This window comes from Leguminivora glycinivorella, chromosome Z (genome assembly GCF_023078275.1).
Source record: "Leguminivora glycinivorella isolate SPB_JAAS2020 chromosome Z, LegGlyc_1.1, whole genome shotgun sequence".
Classification (NCBI taxonomy): Eukaryota; Metazoa; Arthropoda; class Insecta; order Lepidoptera; family Tortricidae; genus Leguminivora; species Leguminivora glycinivorella.
In genome coordinates, this window is record NC_062998.1 from 11,137,214 (window position 1) to 11,154,749 (window position 17,536).

The 17,536-nt window shown below is 38.9% G+C and overlaps 1 protein-coding gene across 1 annotated transcript; it reads right to left on the minus strand.

Moving 5' to 3' along the window:
* Positions 1-4,189: 4,189 nt before the first annotated feature.
* On the minus strand, positions 4,190-6,381 carry LOC125241076 (zinc finger protein GLIS2-like). Its single transcript, XM_048149383.1, has 4 exons — positions 6,185-6,381; positions 5,786-5,994; positions 5,177-5,324; positions 4,190-4,928 (listed from the first exon to the last, which is right to left on the minus strand). The coding sequence occupies exons 1-4, from the start codon at positions 6,311-6,313 to the stop codon at positions 4,233-4,235; spliced, it is 1,182 nt and encodes a 393-aa protein (XP_048005340.1). The 5' UTR covers positions 6,314-6,381; the 3' UTR covers positions 4,190-4,232.
* Positions 6,382-17,536: the final 11,155 nt, after the last annotated feature.

The following is a 17,536-nucleotide window of genomic DNA, read 5'->3' on the forward strand; positions in this document are numbered from 1 at the left end:
TGTGAATATAGGGAAGCTAATCTCAGAGGGTTCAAGCTAAGGCTGTGAACACCTAAATACAGTGTTTTTCAAAGTGTGGGTCGCGACCCCCAGGGGGGTCGCGGCATCTATCCAAGGGGGTCGCGAAGTTCAGCTTTATGATAAACTGGTTACGTTTTTTTTTAACTTAAAAAAGTCAAATTCTTGAAAATTAAAAGGTAACCTTAAAAAATTATTTTTATGATAAATAAATAAATTGTGTTTATTTATTGAAGACGTCAGCTCGCATAAATATGAAGTAGCAAATGGGATCAAAACTTTAAGGGCTTCTTTTACTAAATGCAGCCATTCTTTTAACCCAGAACGCATCAATTGAAATGGTGCTTCTTTCACCGAGGCGTTGAGATCGGCCAGCTCAATGGACTTCATATTTAAAAAAATATTCAAGATCCAACTTTCCATCACCAATCAATGTTTCAATTGAGAAATAACTTTGGGGTTGGTTTTTTAAACTTTGCAAGCTCTCCACCATATCTGATGATATTTCTTGAATGATTTTAGCCATGCAAGGGAAATAATCAAACTGCATACGCATGCTGTGTTAAAATGTAGTCCACAACTCAATTTTTGCTAGAAATCCGTTAACTCTATCTTTTTTTCTAATTATGTTTTCGTCCCTTTCTTTGCAGACTTGCGATCATAACATTTAAGTGGTCAAAGATACCGACAAGATATGCTACTTTCAATATCGTAACATAATCAGCAACAATATTGTAAAAATATTAATAATTCTGATTGAAGCTCTATAACGCGTGTCAAAACCCTTCCTCTCGAAAGCCACCTCACCCCTGAGTTATAAGTGATAAAGTGGGTGTACTTACCTACGCATACTATTCGCAATAGACGAGTTTGCGAACCTTTGATCGAATTTACTACTTTTATTTGTAAAAGTTGTAAATTCGATTCGATTCAATGTGCTGAAAGATGTATGAATAGTACATTACGATACAAGTGCGTAAAAAGGAAGCTCGAAATGAGTGGCGATAAATTTTAAATCGACACGAGTTACGAATTTCCTTTTCGCACGTGTATCGTGTGACGTTTTTCAGTACAGATGAGCCTCCGAAGTTTCGACCTGGCATATAATGAACCACTTCTAGAACTAGTGCGTAAAAAAACGAACATCTGTACTGAAATAGTACATTACGATACAAGTGCGTAAAAAAGGAAGTTCGAAACGAGTGGCGATAAATTAAAACACGACCGTAGGGAGTGTTTTAAATCGACACGAGTTACGAATTTCCTTAACGCACGTGTATCGTACGACGTTTTTCAGTATAGATGAGCCTCCGAAGTTTCGACCTGACATATAATGAACCACTTCTCGAACTAGTGCGTAAAAAAACGACCATCTGTACTGAAAAATTTATTACATCCTTCAGCAGTAAGTTATTGGTAATATTAGAAACGAGGTATGGGGGTCGCGAAAAAATTTGAGAGGTCATAATGGGCCGTGGCACCATAAAGTTTGAAAAACACTGATATAATATAAAGATACTAGTAAATCTCGCCTTAATGGTAACCGACAAAGTGGGACATTTTACTAAACACACTCACAATTATTTTCATGTTTTTAAATAACTCGATAACCGTAAGACGCTAGTTTCTTAGAGAAATTAATTGTATTTGATCTAAAGAACCATCCATTAAAATTAACGGAATTCAATAAAAACAGGGTGTATAATCAACCTTAAAGCAGAATGGATTTACTCAAGTTTGAAGTTAAGCGACACCATTTTACTTGCGCTTGCGCTTTTATCGAAGAAACCTTTCGCCCGCCCTTAGAAAATCAAGATTAATAATTAGACTGCGCTACTAATATTAAAGAGTGTAAAACAGTAACTGTTGGACGTTGTTGTTTTGTATCATGTAAATTATGTGAATACACACACTTGAAATTGATTTTGTATTTATTTCACGCAAATACCCATACGACAAAAACTTACATCAAAGTAAAAAAAACCGGCCAAGAGCGTGTCGGGCCACGCGCAGTGTAGGGTTCCGTAGTTTTCCGTATTTTTCTCAAAAACTACTGAACCTTCTTAATAATTTTTCTAGAAAGTCTTTATAAAGTTCTACTTTTGTGATTTTTTTCATATTTTTTAAACTTATGGTTCTAAAGTTAGAAGGGGGGGGGACACATTTTTTTTACTTTAGGAGCGATTATTTCCGAAAATATGAGCATTATCAAAAATGGTTTTAGTAAACCCATATTCATTTTTAAATACCTATCCAACAATATATCACACGTTAGGGTTGAAATGAAAAAAAAAAAATCACTCCCCACTTTACGTGTAGGGGGGGGGGGGTACCCTAATAAAACATTTTTTTCCACTTTTTATTTTTGCACTTTGTCGGCGTGATTGATTTACAATTTACATATTGGTACCAAATTTCAGCTTTCTAGTTCTAACGGTCACTGAGATTATCCGCGGACGGACGGACGGACAGACAGACATGGCGAAACTATAAGGGTTCCTAGTTGACTACGGAACCCTAATAAAAGTGACAGTAAAGTGTAAAAATATAAAACAGCAATTAAATTAAAAATACCCTTTTTAAACCCGTTAATGTAAGGGTGCTTTTTATAGAGGTTAAAGAAGGTCATCGTCATCGGATAGCATCTAAATGGGTCAATCAACTTTTTCTTGTCTGTTATTGCCATGGTTACGGTCCCCTGAGTCACGCTGGTTTTATGCAAATTATGCTACTGAAATTATGCAAGCATGCATGTAGTCCATGTTTGTAGGTAGCAAATTAAGGAAAGAGCTTGTTAACACCAGAAAAATGCATGTTTGCATAGTTTACGTAGCATAATTTCGCATAAAACCAGAGTGACTCAGGAGACCGTAACCATGGGCATGGCAATAATTCACCCAAAGACAAGAAAAAGTTGATTCACCCAAATACTTTAGACCTGAATAAAGCTTGTTACACCTTTCCTAAGATAAGGGCGCGCAAAAATGTCTGAACACGCATTATCGCCTTAACAATAAGGGCGTGTTGACATATTTGTGAACACCTTGACCGTTCCTATACATGTGATGACAACTGTACATAGTATTCTTGTAAAAGAGTCAAATTAGGTAATGTTATGTACGGGCTCTGGAAAATCTGGACTTTACTTCTTAGCATAATATGCACTAATCCAATTAAGAAAGTCCAGAATGATTATAGGCCGACTGTATAATATACAGTGATCGGAGCTATGGAAGCAAAACTTTAACAAAACCTTAGAGCTGACATAAATTAAAAAGAAAACCAGGATTATTATTTTCAGATCAGTGTTAATAGTTATTTGTTTTACAAGGGGGCAAAGTTGTTGTTTAACCGCACGGGCCAATATTGATACCCGAGCAAGCGAAAGATTCCATTATTGAACCGCGAGCGTAGCGAGTGGTTCACAAAGTGGAATCTTGAGCGTTGCGAGGGTATCAAGGCACGAAGGTTAAACAAACTTTGCCACCGAGTAAAACACAAAATTTTTCACCACACCAACACTATGAAAATATGAACTGTAAAACATCAAAATAAATAAAGTACTTCAATTTATTTAACATTTATGATTCAAAATCATGATTTCTACGTGAATTCCAACACCCAGCTTTAGACATCAAGTTAAAATTTGTATGAAATTACTTTGCACTCTTGTGGATAAAATGCAATTTTGCTATCAGTTTTCGAATAGCAAAGAACGCCTTTATCAGTTGGTGTGGTGAAAATTTAATTATATACCTGAATCCAAGATTTCCAATACATTACTACAAGGATATTAATATTTTCATGGCTGTAAGCACTCTACAATGTCCACTTAGCAAGTTTTGTCAAAGTTTTGCTCCCATAGTTCCGATCACTGATACGAGTATATGTTGAAGTGTACCCAAATAGCGATCGCTAACACTCCTTTATTAAGTATGTATGTAAGTTTCTAAATAAAAATGTGACGATTAAAAACAGGTAGTCTCCTTTTTAATATAAAATAACAAGTGTGTTCAAACAAAGCATGTGCATCTCGCGTGGAAACTCACCTCGTCATGTAAAATATTTACTCAGTGATAAAGATGTGCTGAATACGATGAATATCACCAGCAAATTGTAAATGTTTGATCTGTCTCGCGAATGACTTATCTTATTAGGGAAAAATAAAAAGTTTTTATTTTACTATATAAAAATAATTTATTTAATACTGTTAACTATCTTTTGTTGCTTAAATCTAACGGCAAGTCTAGGCGAGGGCCTTTTTTGTCAATGTTGCTCTCCTGTTTGGTGCATTTTAAATTTAACGGCATATCCGACACTGGCTTCGCCTCCGCAGCCTCCATGGCTTCCGGAAAAGCTTCGATCCGGGGTTCCTCGTACGTGTATATCTTTTCCCCGATCGGTCTTAATACTGGACAGCTGACTCCGTTGCAGTAATAGCTTCTGTAGGCGTGCTCATACATCTGTGTGTACTCTACGTACGACATTTCGTTAATAGGCAATCTTAATGGGTACATGTTTTCTAAAGGTCTTGTGTAGACTGGCTCTAAAATGGGCGGGTAGGGTGCTGTGGGTATGGTGTCGCTCATGGGTAGTATAGGGTTGTAAGGTGGTATCGTGGGTGACGTGTTCCTTGGTGGCGAGTACTGGATGCGCATTGGTGAAGTGGGTTGTATGTTGTTGTAAGAGAAGCTGTTTTCTTTGGCTGGCGAGCTGGCTTCGGGGCTGGGCGGTTCCGGCGTGTGTTTGGACGTGAAGTGCTTGTACGTTTTTACGTGTTTCCTCAGGCTGGAGGGGTCTGTGTATCTCTTGTTGCAGCCGGGGACCTTGCAACAGTACGGCTTATCCACAGTGTGGGTTCGCGTGTGTTTGAAGCGGTCGCTTGAGTTTGAGTACGCTTTTCCGCAACCCTGTTGGAAAAATACATTGTCAGTTCAAATATTAGACAAATCTCTAGTTAAATTTGGCTTCTAAACATAGGTACAAGTCAAGATAATAACTATATTTACTTTAAAGATTAAGTTTGTTTGTTTATATGTGTTGTGTGTTATCGTTTAGCAACATATATTCTTTGAGATTAACCTTCTAGGAAGACTGTCCTTGTAACACACAGGCCATTTTTTTTAATTACATGAAGAAACATGAAAGGAATAATTACCTCATAAGGGCAGACATAAGGCTTTTCCCCCGAGTGTGATCTCAAGTGTATCTTAAGGTTTTCTGCACGGGAGAAGCTTTTGTTGCATTGGTTGCACGTGTGCGGCCGCTCGTTTGTGTGCGTCCTTATGTGCACGAGCATTTTGTACCTGGGGACAAACAAACGCATATTCAATTTACATCAATTGAAATATACTTAAACGCTAACCTAGTTGGAATGATGGTGTGCAATTTATACCCGCACTACCTAAAAATCTTCACATTATTTACTAGCTATGTAGGTATACTTGTCTTGTGTGGTAATAATTTTATCAGTGAGCTTGAGCATGATTCTTATAATCGCATGGCGGCTTATAATAACAACATAAAAATAGTTGGTTCGGTTATATTTAACCTTTAAACGTCAAGGCTCTTTATATTGAGCTATCAAGCTCACCAAGCCTTCACTGAAACCAGTATCAAAACAACTTTACATTAAAACACACGTGAACTAAAAATAGAATGTCTGTATGTAGATTATTTGTTTTAAAGCTGCGATCGTAGCGCTACGCCGTAGCGTGTAGCAAGTTAATGAAACGAAGAGCTTCTTACTTTCCCAATAGATACTAACCGTGCGTTGAATCCTCTCTGAGGTCTAGTGCAGTCACGCCAGCCACAGTAGAAGAGGCCGTCTCTGTGCGCAAGCGCGTGAACGCGCGCGACGTGCGCGGAAAGTCGCGCGACGCTGCCGAAGTGCGCGCCGCAGCCGCGCCAGCCGCACGCAACCTCGTGCGACTCGCACTCTGGCGACGACCCTCCTGAGGATGACTCCTCGTCGATCTGTGTAAACAAAACAACATCGTTACAATCTTGATTGAGATTGCTGAAGACATAACTGCTCGGATGTCAAGTGAAAAACGACTTAGGAGTAATTAGGATTCTAAATTATTATGAAAGAAATTTCAACCGATTACTTAGTAGAGAGAATTTATAATTTTTTATATGAATAAAAAATCCGGTATAAAAATACCTGTGTTTGGACTGTAGGTAACATCACTGGCCTAGCAATGTAGGGCGCGAAACGGTCCGCGGGCATCCACCGTTGCACCCTGCATCCCTCCCCTGCCACCTCCGGTCTCCATTGCGGAAAAACTAACATAATGTATCACTATAGCTTTTATTAGAACGTGGTCACCGTTCGGCGTACACCGACACAATGATGGCTAGCGCGCGCGGCGCTTACTTATAAAACATCTCCGAGTGACAACGTGCTGATAAGCGGACGTATCCCCCGCGAATATGCTCCACGTTCCCCTTGGGTAAACTGGTTAAAACTATACCGATCTGTATGGCGAGCGGTTAATGAGCTCGTTTTGTTATTGCTGATGTTTCGATTATCATTTGCGGTTTGTAATAGGGGCTATATTGGCACAGCGGAGTGGTAAAGGACGGTTAGCGAGCGCCCCGTGGTAGTGTGGCCGCGTGTTATCTGCAGCCGCCTGCCGCGGCCGCCGGCCAGTTATTACCAGTCTGATAGGCCGTAGTTCAATAGGTGACTGATACGCAGTCAGTGTGAAGCGAACTCGAGCTGGTTCTTAGTATGAATCCCTTCATGATTGCATTAGTTGCAAAGTCCAAGCGCGGTTGGGCTAATTAACAAACACGTATGACATTAATTATGAAATACATTCTAAACCTACAGGGATAACTAACAATACCTACATAAAATAACAAAACTGCTTGTAAATATGTAGAACGTACTTATGTGCATTTAATATATAATGTACCCCTGTACATCATGGTTTCATGGTCTACGTGACTAGCTATTTTCAGTATATATTTTTGTTTTCATCATTTTAAATTGCTGTACTTATAGTATTAATGTCATCAGTGCCATCGGTAGAGCCGGGCCAAGGAAAGGAAGGGCTTGTTGAATCCAAACGCCTTTGGACTTTGCCACAAACATTGAAATTTTATCTGTTGATCTAAGATTAAGTAATTTAAAATAACCGTTATCATTGATGTATGAGTATAACACAGGTGAAATAAAGCTATTGCACAATCATTTACTTAGGTAGGAAAGTTTGTAAAAGAAATGAATTAAGTTTTATATTTTTCTGATTTAATTCATGGGTCGGGGAACGTCTTATTGCTGTCATTTGTCATTTTCAGTTATTTATTGATTAGTAGATTACCATACATATAGGAAATAAGATTACCTACCTACACTTTTATAAAAGTGCCTGAACCTAAACTGAGCGGTGCGATTTGTCCAAACACACTCTAAAATGAAATGATACCTATCAACCAGTAGTATGTATACGAGTATGTACCTATTTTTAATAGTAATAAATAAAAGTACCCATTATTTTACCCACCCCTTTATACCCCTACAGGTTTAAATGGGTGGGTAAAATAATGAGTACTTTGTGTAATGTAGAGGCGCGTCGAATTCTTAAGTAAGGCAAACTGGAGATCAGCTACATGGTAGGCTAGCTTTTTTCGAGACTCGTAGGTGCTTAAATAGATATCCCGAAACAGGCAAATAATGATTAATGATAATAATGATGTTTGGTGAACACTCAAATTCACCATCTGCATCATTCGAGGTGAGATATATTTTCTAGGCCAAACGATACTCATTATTTCGTATGGCTAATGAGCAAAACAAACATCATGGTTCTTAGCCGTTAGGAATACTCCAGATTTCCGGTAACTCTTAATACCAATTTGTATCTCTATGTGCGGCTTTTGCTCATTATCGGCATTATCCTCATTGCTTTGCTTTACCGAAGATACTTAATTGAGTTAAGGCGAATTGTTACGAAGGTCTCTTCTTCCTATGCCAGAGCCTTATGCTTATGCTTTATGCTTTTTGTTTTATGCTTGGTCAGAGAGTGGGACGCCAGCCCGCTACACGAGCGCTGGAGGGCCTACCACAGGCCTGTGGGATCGGGGTCGGGGTGACCCGAAACCGCGGGTCCTACTAGATTTATTTTAGTTTTAGTTTTATTAATTTTAATTTAATTTAGTTAATTTATTATCTTAAGACCCCTTACTCCTTAGAGCGCTCATCAATTTCACGAAACGGCCATCGATAGATGGCGTTGGCGCTCGGTACGCGAGCACCGGCAACTCAACGCGCGTTTCAACGCAGACACGAATAATCTTGATAGTTTTGAATTAAATTGCTAATAACATAATTTTCAATTTTATATGGGCTCTTTATTTAATTTCATATTCATGGTATGGTAGTAGTAAATAAGGTATATGAATGTAGTAAAAGTATAGTATTAGTCTACATGTACATATATAAATTCAGGTTTCCTAATTGATTGATTCAACAACCAACACCGCTGAGCCGAAACTACGAAAGCTAGAAAGTCGAAATTTATATAGATTGCATTAACAAAATTTCGAAGAGATAAGAATCGATTATGAAAATTTACACCCCTAGTAGAGGGAAAAAGGGGGTGAAAGTTTGTAGCGGGATCAATTTGTTTTTTTTTATTAGGAAAATTTTAGTTAGGAACTTGAAATTAGAGAATAGTTTAATAGTGATTTCTGTTTTTTAGGGTTCCGTAGTCAACTAGGAACTCTTATAGTTTCTCCATGTCTGTCTGTCCATCCGTCCGTCCGTCCGTCCGTCCGTCCGTCCGTCCGTCCGCGGATAATCTCAGTAACCGTAAGCACTAGAAAGCTGAAATTTAGTAACAATATGTATATCAATCACGTCAACAAAGTGCAAAAATAAAAAATAGAAAAAAATGTTTTATTAGGGTACCCCCCCCCCCTACATGTAAAGTGGAGCTGATTTTTTTTTTCATTCCAACCCCAACGTGTGATATATTTTTGGATAGGTATTTAAAAATGAATAAGGGTTTACTAAGATCGTTTTTTGATAATATTAATATTTTCGGAAATTATCACAGTTATAGTGACTTTCATATTTTTATAAGAACAGCATGCACTTACGTCCAGAACAGTGACATTTGGTGCATTGGAACTGCTCATGATGTGTCACTTTTTAACCGTCGCCTCAAATCTGAGAGATTCGAGGCGAGGTTCTCAATTCGTCTGTATGTTTATTTATTTTTTTCATTTTATGTTTGTTCCTCGATATCTCCGTTGTTACTGGACCGATTAAAAAAAAAAATTATTGAATGTATATGAATACAGATAAAAAAAAAGTAGTAGATAAAAAAAAATATCTGCCCCCTCTTTACATGTAGGGGTACCCTAATAAAACATTTATTATTATTAACGACCTTCCACATATTTATAATGAGCCCAAACATGATGGGGTTATGATGAGGAGAATAGCAGTTCTGTTGACCACCTCCTGACTCCATCATGAGAACTTGGACCTCGTCTAGTTCGATGGTGCTCGTCAGCCCAAATCTAATGAGCCCGAACATGATGGGGTTATGATGAGGAGAATAGCAGTTCTGTTGGCCACCTCCTGACTCCATCATGAGACCCTGGACCTCATCTAGTTCGATGGTGCTCGTCAGCCCAAATCTAATGAGCCCAAACATGATGGGGTTATGATGAGGAGAATAGCAGTTCTGTTGACCACCTCCTGACTCCATCATGAGACCTTGGACCTCATCTAGTTCGATGGTGCTCGTCAGCCCAAATCTAATGAGCCCGAACATGATGGGGTTATGATGAGGAGAATAGCAGTTCTGTTGGCCACCTCCTGACCCCGTCATGAGACCTTGGACCTCATCTAGTTCGATGGTGCTCGTCAGCCCAAATCTAATGAGCCCAAACATGATGGGGTTATGATGAGGAGAATAGCAGCAGTTCTGTTGACCACCTCCTGACTCCATCATGAGACCCTGGACCTCATCTAGTTCGATAGTGCTCGTCAGCCCAAATCTAATGAGCCCAAACATGATGGGGTTATGATGAGGAGAATAGCAGTCTGTTGACCACCTCCTGACTCCATCATGAGACCTTGGACCTCATCTAGTTCGATGGTGCTCGTCAGCCCAAATCTAATGAGCCCGAACATGGTGGGGTTATGATGAGGAGAATAGCAGTTCTGTTGGCCACCTCCTGACCCCGTCATGAGACCTTGGACCTCATCTAGTTCGATGGTGCTCGTCAGCCCAAATCTAATGAGCCCAAACATGATGGGGTTATGATGAGGAGAATAGCAGTTCTGTTGACCACCTCCTGACTCCATCATGAGACCTTGGACCTCATCTAGATCGATGGTGCTCATCAGCCCAAATCTAATGAGCCCAAACATGGTGGAGTTATGATAAGTAGAATAGCAGTTCTGTTGAACATCTTCTGCCTGACTCCATCATCATGAGAACCAGAACCTCATCCTGGTCCCAAAATATAATAATAATTCAAACTCTCAACAAACTTCACGTATAACTTAAAATCCAAAATCATATGAAAAGCATGTCGAATGCTAAAATTGCATAAGGTGTAAAAAGGATCAAGATTTGTTTAGTCGCAGTTTACGGCACTTCTCGGAACTATCGCGCTGCTTACGAAAGCCAGGTGCGCCGGACGATCAAACGCAGGTCCGTTGTCTTCGAGCGCTCGGCGCAGACTGAGCGGGCTCGCGTTAGCACAGTGTCTTTTATTCGAATTTTAGGTGTTTTAAAAACATATCTATCGACAGAAAGGTATGTCTTATATGTATGATTTTTTTCTTATAGGTCAATAAGAAGTTCTAGTTTATGATAATATTATTTAAGAGTTACAAAAAATGCAGGAATCGCAGGAAAAATACATAATGTAAACCTCTTTTTATCGAAAAAATGGGGAGGATACGGAAGGTTATTTATCCACCATTTCAAGTAAATCTTAAAATGTCAAAGTATTAGCTACCTCGTACAGGATATAACAAATAGGATTGTGATCATTTATTACCCCAAATAACATTTTTAACAGCACAATCACGATTCTAAACGAGCTATTCCACTACGAAATTTGAAAACGTCTTCCGAAAAAACTGATTTTTCGGAAGTATAAAAAGACATATTTTAAAGTAGTACCAATTGACTTTCTAGCTTAAGATATGTACTTTTAGGAACATTATCATTTTTTTAATAATCATTTAAAGTTTCTTTATAATTTTGAATGAAAAAGGTTCTATTTTGCAAAAAACGCTCGTCTTTAGGAATAAGGCCTCTGGAATGTATTTCCGGCAATAAATAATTTCATTTCATTTTCATTTCATTTTTCGTTATGCGAAAGCGGCCAGCATTTCTGAAACTTGAGTTACTTCAGCTTCAGCGATAGTGTCATGAAAATATTACTAGTATATGTTATCGATTATCGTAAAACTAGTTGTTCACGATATCTTGCTTCAATTTATTTTAAGCAAAATAATAAAAATATTTAGCTAAATAAATCGCAGACCGATTGGTCGCCGACGTCATTGTCATACCTGTCTACACCAGATAAGGGATTATTTCGTAAGGCCATCGGAAAATTTGGATAACCACGTAAGCACCGTCTGGGACGGTTATCTAATCACGTGCAAATCTGCTGGTCTCTGCGTGGCGGTCTTCCGAATCCGCGATCACCTAGAGTATCGGCTTTAATCCATTCCACAATGATAAAGCAATGTTGCTCTGTAAATAGCGGATCCTAGTGCAAATATGGTGTAAAATACTGCGTCATCGGATACCTAGTTCGTGTTTGAACTAGCAAAACCAAGAGCGTTATCGGTATGGTATATGTGTGCGTTGCGTGTGCGCGTGTGTGCGCACGGCCCCCTGCGGCCGCCGGCGGCGCGCGCGCCGGTTTCAGCCGGATCGCTTATCGCGCCCGTCTGCGACGACGTGAACATAATAAACGCATGAACAATTCAAGAAAGTATTAAATTGCGACATAATATTGAGTACATTACGATCAGGTTGACAATTATATGTCCACTTGGTTGCTGCGAAGTAATTGATGGTCAATTATAAATGGACAATCATCGACCCAACCTATAAAGCTGGTGCCTTAGAGTAAAGTAGTTTTAAAGTAATACCAGACCTTCGCCGTCGGAACTGTTTCTAGCTTATCCCTTTCTAGGCGGGCTCGAATATGGCCGAAACAGATTCTGATAAAGGCTCTTTGGATGACATCGTGATGTTGACGTATCGGCGTATCTACCCGGTGCTTCTGTCAAAGGAAAGGAATGACGCCCATGACTGTCCAAGTGTCCACAGTGTCCATAGCACTGCTACAGTAGCGATTATTAATTGTTTTGATCAAGGATCATATGATACGGAACATACAAAGCCCCTACAAACACATACAACAAATGACTTTGCCGATACATTTGATGATAAATTCGGTTGTTTTGTAATGCCTGATGCCTACTTTGAAATCTTTACAGATAGCCAAAAATATAATCAAATTGTTGAAACTAAAAATACCTATTTATCAACTTTTGATAAGCTTTTTATGATTTTGTTTTTGTCTTGACTATGTTCTGAAATTAAACTGTTATTATGGTATTTACATGGTCCTATTTATGAATCCAAGTTTCTATGAGATTTGGTTTTAAATGATGGGTTACTAAATCAATAAATTTTATATTTATATAAAGATTAATGGGTAATGTTAGGAGATACTTTATTTCATAACACTCTGCCACAAAGCTGCAAGATACTAACTTTTTTAAGTTGAGTGAGCTAACTTTAAGCCTTTACATTCTTTACACCTGTAAGTTGCTTACGTAAATCTTTCGTAAGCAACGTATGGATCCAAGTCAAAACTTACCGTAAGCTGCTTACAAAAACCAATTACATTTGAAAGTTTTGCATATAAGTCGCTTACGTAAGCGGTAAAACTCACAGGTGTAATGGCGGCCTAAGGTCCTGTCTCTACATGGCGAAACTAGTTGACTACGGGCTACGGAACCCTAAAAATGGCCGTCGGACCGAACTAGCTTATATTCAGACATTAAACGTCGATACGAACTCTACTTTATCCCAATGTTTCATCCTTGAGAAAACTATGGACGAAAAAAGCCGTAACGTAATGGACCAAGAGCCCTCTTGGTCCATTACGGCTTAAGGAGTCATCTCAGCTAAATGATATCCAAGAAATGTTTTAAAATTTCCATACTGGGCATCTGCCCTTAATCTGTTATTAAAACCGGATAACATGGGTAATGCAAAACACGTGTCGAGGTGAGAGTAAAACCTGAACTTGCAGAACTTGCAATATTGCTCTCTAGTCATGCAAAAATGAGTCTTTTGTCCATGATACAAGATTGATGAAAAGATTTTCTTATGACGCGTGGAGGACCACTTCTCCATACAAATGTTCTATTTTCTTCTTTAGATATTGACGTTAGTAGGAAATATTTTTTTCCTTGACTTTTTTTCACAAAGATTCTTTTTACCGCATAGTACGGGATGGGGTGCCAGGATAGATGGTCGGGTGGTAAGGACGTTAGTCGCGTTGGCTGAAGCCTGCAGTGTTGTTTTCGATTCCCGGTTAAGCAACCGTTGTACTTGATCGCCTTTACTTTAAGTCGAAACAGTACGCTTTAGTACGCTCTTAACTCTTTAAACCAATGCTATTCCAGCTTTAATTTCATATTTTTTCCATAATGTCAAAATCCAGAGATGAAAAGGTTTATTTGGAGGAGTTACTTCTACAGCCATCAGCCCTAATCCTTTAGTTCGCCAGGAATAAAGCTGATGTAGATGGCGTTGTTTACTTGCGATATCGGAACAGGCTGCGAGGGTGGGTAAAACGTAAATCCAGCCAGTGTGCTTTACTTTAACGTCTCATTTCATATAGCTACTTATTTCCCATAGTGTCAAAAACGCAGAGAGGAAAACCGCCTACGTCTGTGTGGAGGAAGGTCAGCCCCTCTCTCAGTTAGCTACGAATTAGTATAGATGGCGCCTGGTATATATCTGAACAGGTGCCGTATAGATATCTACGAGCGTTTCGTTTCGTGAGCATTTGTGCCATTCGGCTACGTACCCAGGGTACGTAGCCAAAGGTACAAACACTCACGATAAGCGCGACGAGAGGAAAACGGTCTACGTTTGTATGGAGGACGGTTCCTCTCTTTGCCAAGAGATGGCGTGTTTACTTGCAATATCTGGACAGGCCGCGGGGGCGGACGGACAGTTCATGCCAGCCGGTGCGCGCCGGTTGCGGTTATCGCACACTCGTACTTCATTTCATCACACAAATATTGTTTAACCGCTAATTGGATGCATATTATTGGCGAAATGGATATTTACTTGTTTTGTACATGTGTGCAACTAGGTATACCTAATGCGATATAAAATTCTAGAAATTTCTTGAACAAAATGGAACTAAAAAGGTTTTATACAATATTTTTGTTAAGCGTTCTAAGGGGGTTATAGATCGTCACTGCAGCATTTGGGCCGGCAACTATTGTTGTCTTTCTCTAACATGTGAGTAAGAGAGAGACATCAATAGTTCCCGGCCACAATATTGCAGTGAAAATATGCCCCGATAAAAACCCCTTAATGTCATATGGGCCATTTGGGCCAGACAGTTGGGCCATTTTTTTTTAAAGTTGTTCACCCCACTTTTTTTGTAACATGAGTATTTTTTACGCGATACATACTCAGAATCGCAAGGTTTTTCGATCCTGATAGGAGAAAAAAATCGTCCCAAGACTTCCATACATTTTTCAAACCTTCCATTCCGTTACCGCCATACAAAATGTACGAAAAAATGATAACGGAATTGGAGAAAACCTTGGGACACTTTTTTTCTCCTATTAGGATTGAAAGAGTTCGTGATTCTGAGTGGAAACCACATAAAAATTTTCAAATCCAAAAAAAAGTGGGGTGGACAACACTGGACAACTTTGAAAAAAATGGCCCAGTTAACTGAGAACACTTTCTTCGCCCTCATTTATTGCTAAGTGTCGTGATTTTTTCCGGATGGCATTATTACTGAGAATAAAAAGTGGCTTTAAATTGAGCACATACTTCGCGTTGGTGTGACAATAGTGTGACATACATTTTTGGGTTTCACTTCACAACAGTTTTCGTACCTATCCCTATTGCCTTGAAAACCATCGCCACGCTTTAGATTCCACTTATCGCAACGCTCGTGGTTTGATTTAAGAATCTTTCGCTTGCTTGTTCAGAGTTGAGAGAATATTCGAGCATTACGAAGGGCTTACTAACGACTTGGAAATATATACCTCCCACACTTCATAATGCTTAGAGAAATTGGTGTCAATTAAGTTCCTACGTGTAAAATTATTAGTTTGAAAACCAGACTTATCTAGGTAAGGCCCACTTGCACCAACTGATCTGTCAACTGTCAAATTCCATATAAAATGGTGGGTTAATCCTCCATTTTCGTTGGTGCGAGTGGCCCTAAGTGTATTCAATTAGGATTCCTATTTCGATGGAAGTTATCTAATTACCAAAACAATATCCACCGGATAAAACAATAAAAAAAATGTCTCGGTAATCTCAACTCGCAATTCAGGGTAAAAAAAGAGCAAATCAAAATTAGATCACTCACCATATCACCTATCACGTTAATCGTCACAATTTTTTTGAAGAGTCCCACCACCGCCGGCAATCAAAGCTGTTGTGACGTCGAGTTTCCCGCCAAAAGGGGCGCGCGCGACCACACGCGAACTACGCCAAAATAAAAACTCCAAAATAGTATTGCCGCGGCGGAATTAAAATAGGCGCGCGTACGCAGCCGATCGCTTAGGATACGATTATTGCTTATTGATGTTCCACTAGGAATTATGTATATTTTGTCAAGTGAACATTTATTAGGAATAATGTATACCCTAATAAATGAAACTTGACTACTACTAGACTCTCACCTAAAGTTAGGTACCTATCTATGTACAGTCGCTATTAGATATATTTGGAGATGCCGAGTTGCTCAAAAATATCTGAACACACGCTACTTAACGCCATGACAATAGACGCGTGCATAGATGTTTGTGAGCGTCTTTGCCGCTTCCATATATTTGATGGCGACATTCGCGATTGATTCCCCCTTATTAGAATTTTTTGTAACTACATAAAAATAGTACAGTAGGTCTGTATCAGTTAGAAATTTATGAGTAAAATAGGCACAAGCTTTTATCGCCGACTGTACCTTTCTTTCAACAGTTGCTCTCCGACACGTTTCTAAAAACCCCTTACTCGATGGGAACACGATGTTTCATAACAGAGTTCCTATGACCACCTTCCTGGTCCATCATCAGAGCAGCTCCATGATACCATAAATACCATAATATTGCATTGTCACTTGATTTACATATGTGTGAAAAATTTCAGCTAAGGAAACCGGGAAATGGGTCAAATTTAGCTTCTACGTTTTGACCCAAACTAACAAGGCAAGATACTGATATTTAATTGAGAATATATTCATAGTATTGATAATGATAGTACACTAAAACATAATAAATAATAAAGTAGTAGTAGGCAAGTAGAATAAAAACTTGTAATTATATGTTTTTCATTTCTAACACTGATTTGAAAGAGGTTAATCACATCTTAAGGTGGTATATTCCGTATATTTACTGGAGTGAAACTTTCACTGCGTTTGAACGGAAATTACTACGACTTTGATGATATGTTTCATTACATTCCAATATATTTCAAGCTAGCTCTTCAATCTTCCATTCCGTTACCATTTTTTCATACATTGTATGGCGGTAACGGAACGGAAGGTTTAAAAATGTATGGAAATCTTGTGACCTTTTTTTTTCTCCTATCAGGATCGAAGGACCTCACTATTCTGAGCATGAATCGCGTAAATAAATAACCACAAAATTAAAATTTTGAAAAATCCCCCGACCGTGACATAGTAAACCGATTTTCATGGCACATGGCTAAGAACACTCCCGACCCGACTAACTCAGCTTTCAGACAAAAAAAACTAAATCTAAATCGGTTCATCCGTTCGGGAGCTACGATGCCACAGACAGACACACACACATACAGACAAACAGACAGACAGACGGACAGACAGACAGACACGTCAAACTTATAACACCCCGTCGTTTTTGCGTCGGGGGTTAAAAATACCCATGTTAAAAAAGTGGAGTGGACAACTTTGAAAAAAAAAATGGCCCATCTGGCATCGAATATTTATTGATTATTGACTATCTTTGACGCCCTCACACAATAATAAATATTACCTACTGCGGTATTACTTGTTCCTACAGGGGGCCGATTTTTGAGTCTCACGGCGTTCGAATTAGGGTATGCAAAAACCGGTTAACTTAAAAAACCGGTTAATAACCGAGACTTTTCCTTCAAAACCGGTTAACCGGTTATTAACCGGTTTTGAGGATTTTTAGTAAATGGCCGTACTACGCAATAATTACCATTACCTTTAAGAATTCTGATGTTGATGACATCGTAGCAGGTAT

Bases quoted from the DNA above. Each gene is read 5' to 3' on its own strand.
- LOC125241076 (XM_048149383.1), bottom strand. From the start codon at position 6,313: ATGTTAGTTTTTCCGCAATGGAGACCGGAGGTGGCAGGGGAGGGATGC. The intron at 5,325-5,785 runs GTTAGTATCTAT...GTTTGTCCCCAG, and splicing joins CAGAGAGGATTCAACGCACG to GTACAAAATGCTCGTGCACA. The intron at 4,929-5,176 runs GTAATTATTCCT...TTTTTCCAACAG, and splicing joins CTTATGTCTGCCCTTATGAG to GGTTGCGGAAAAGCGTACTC.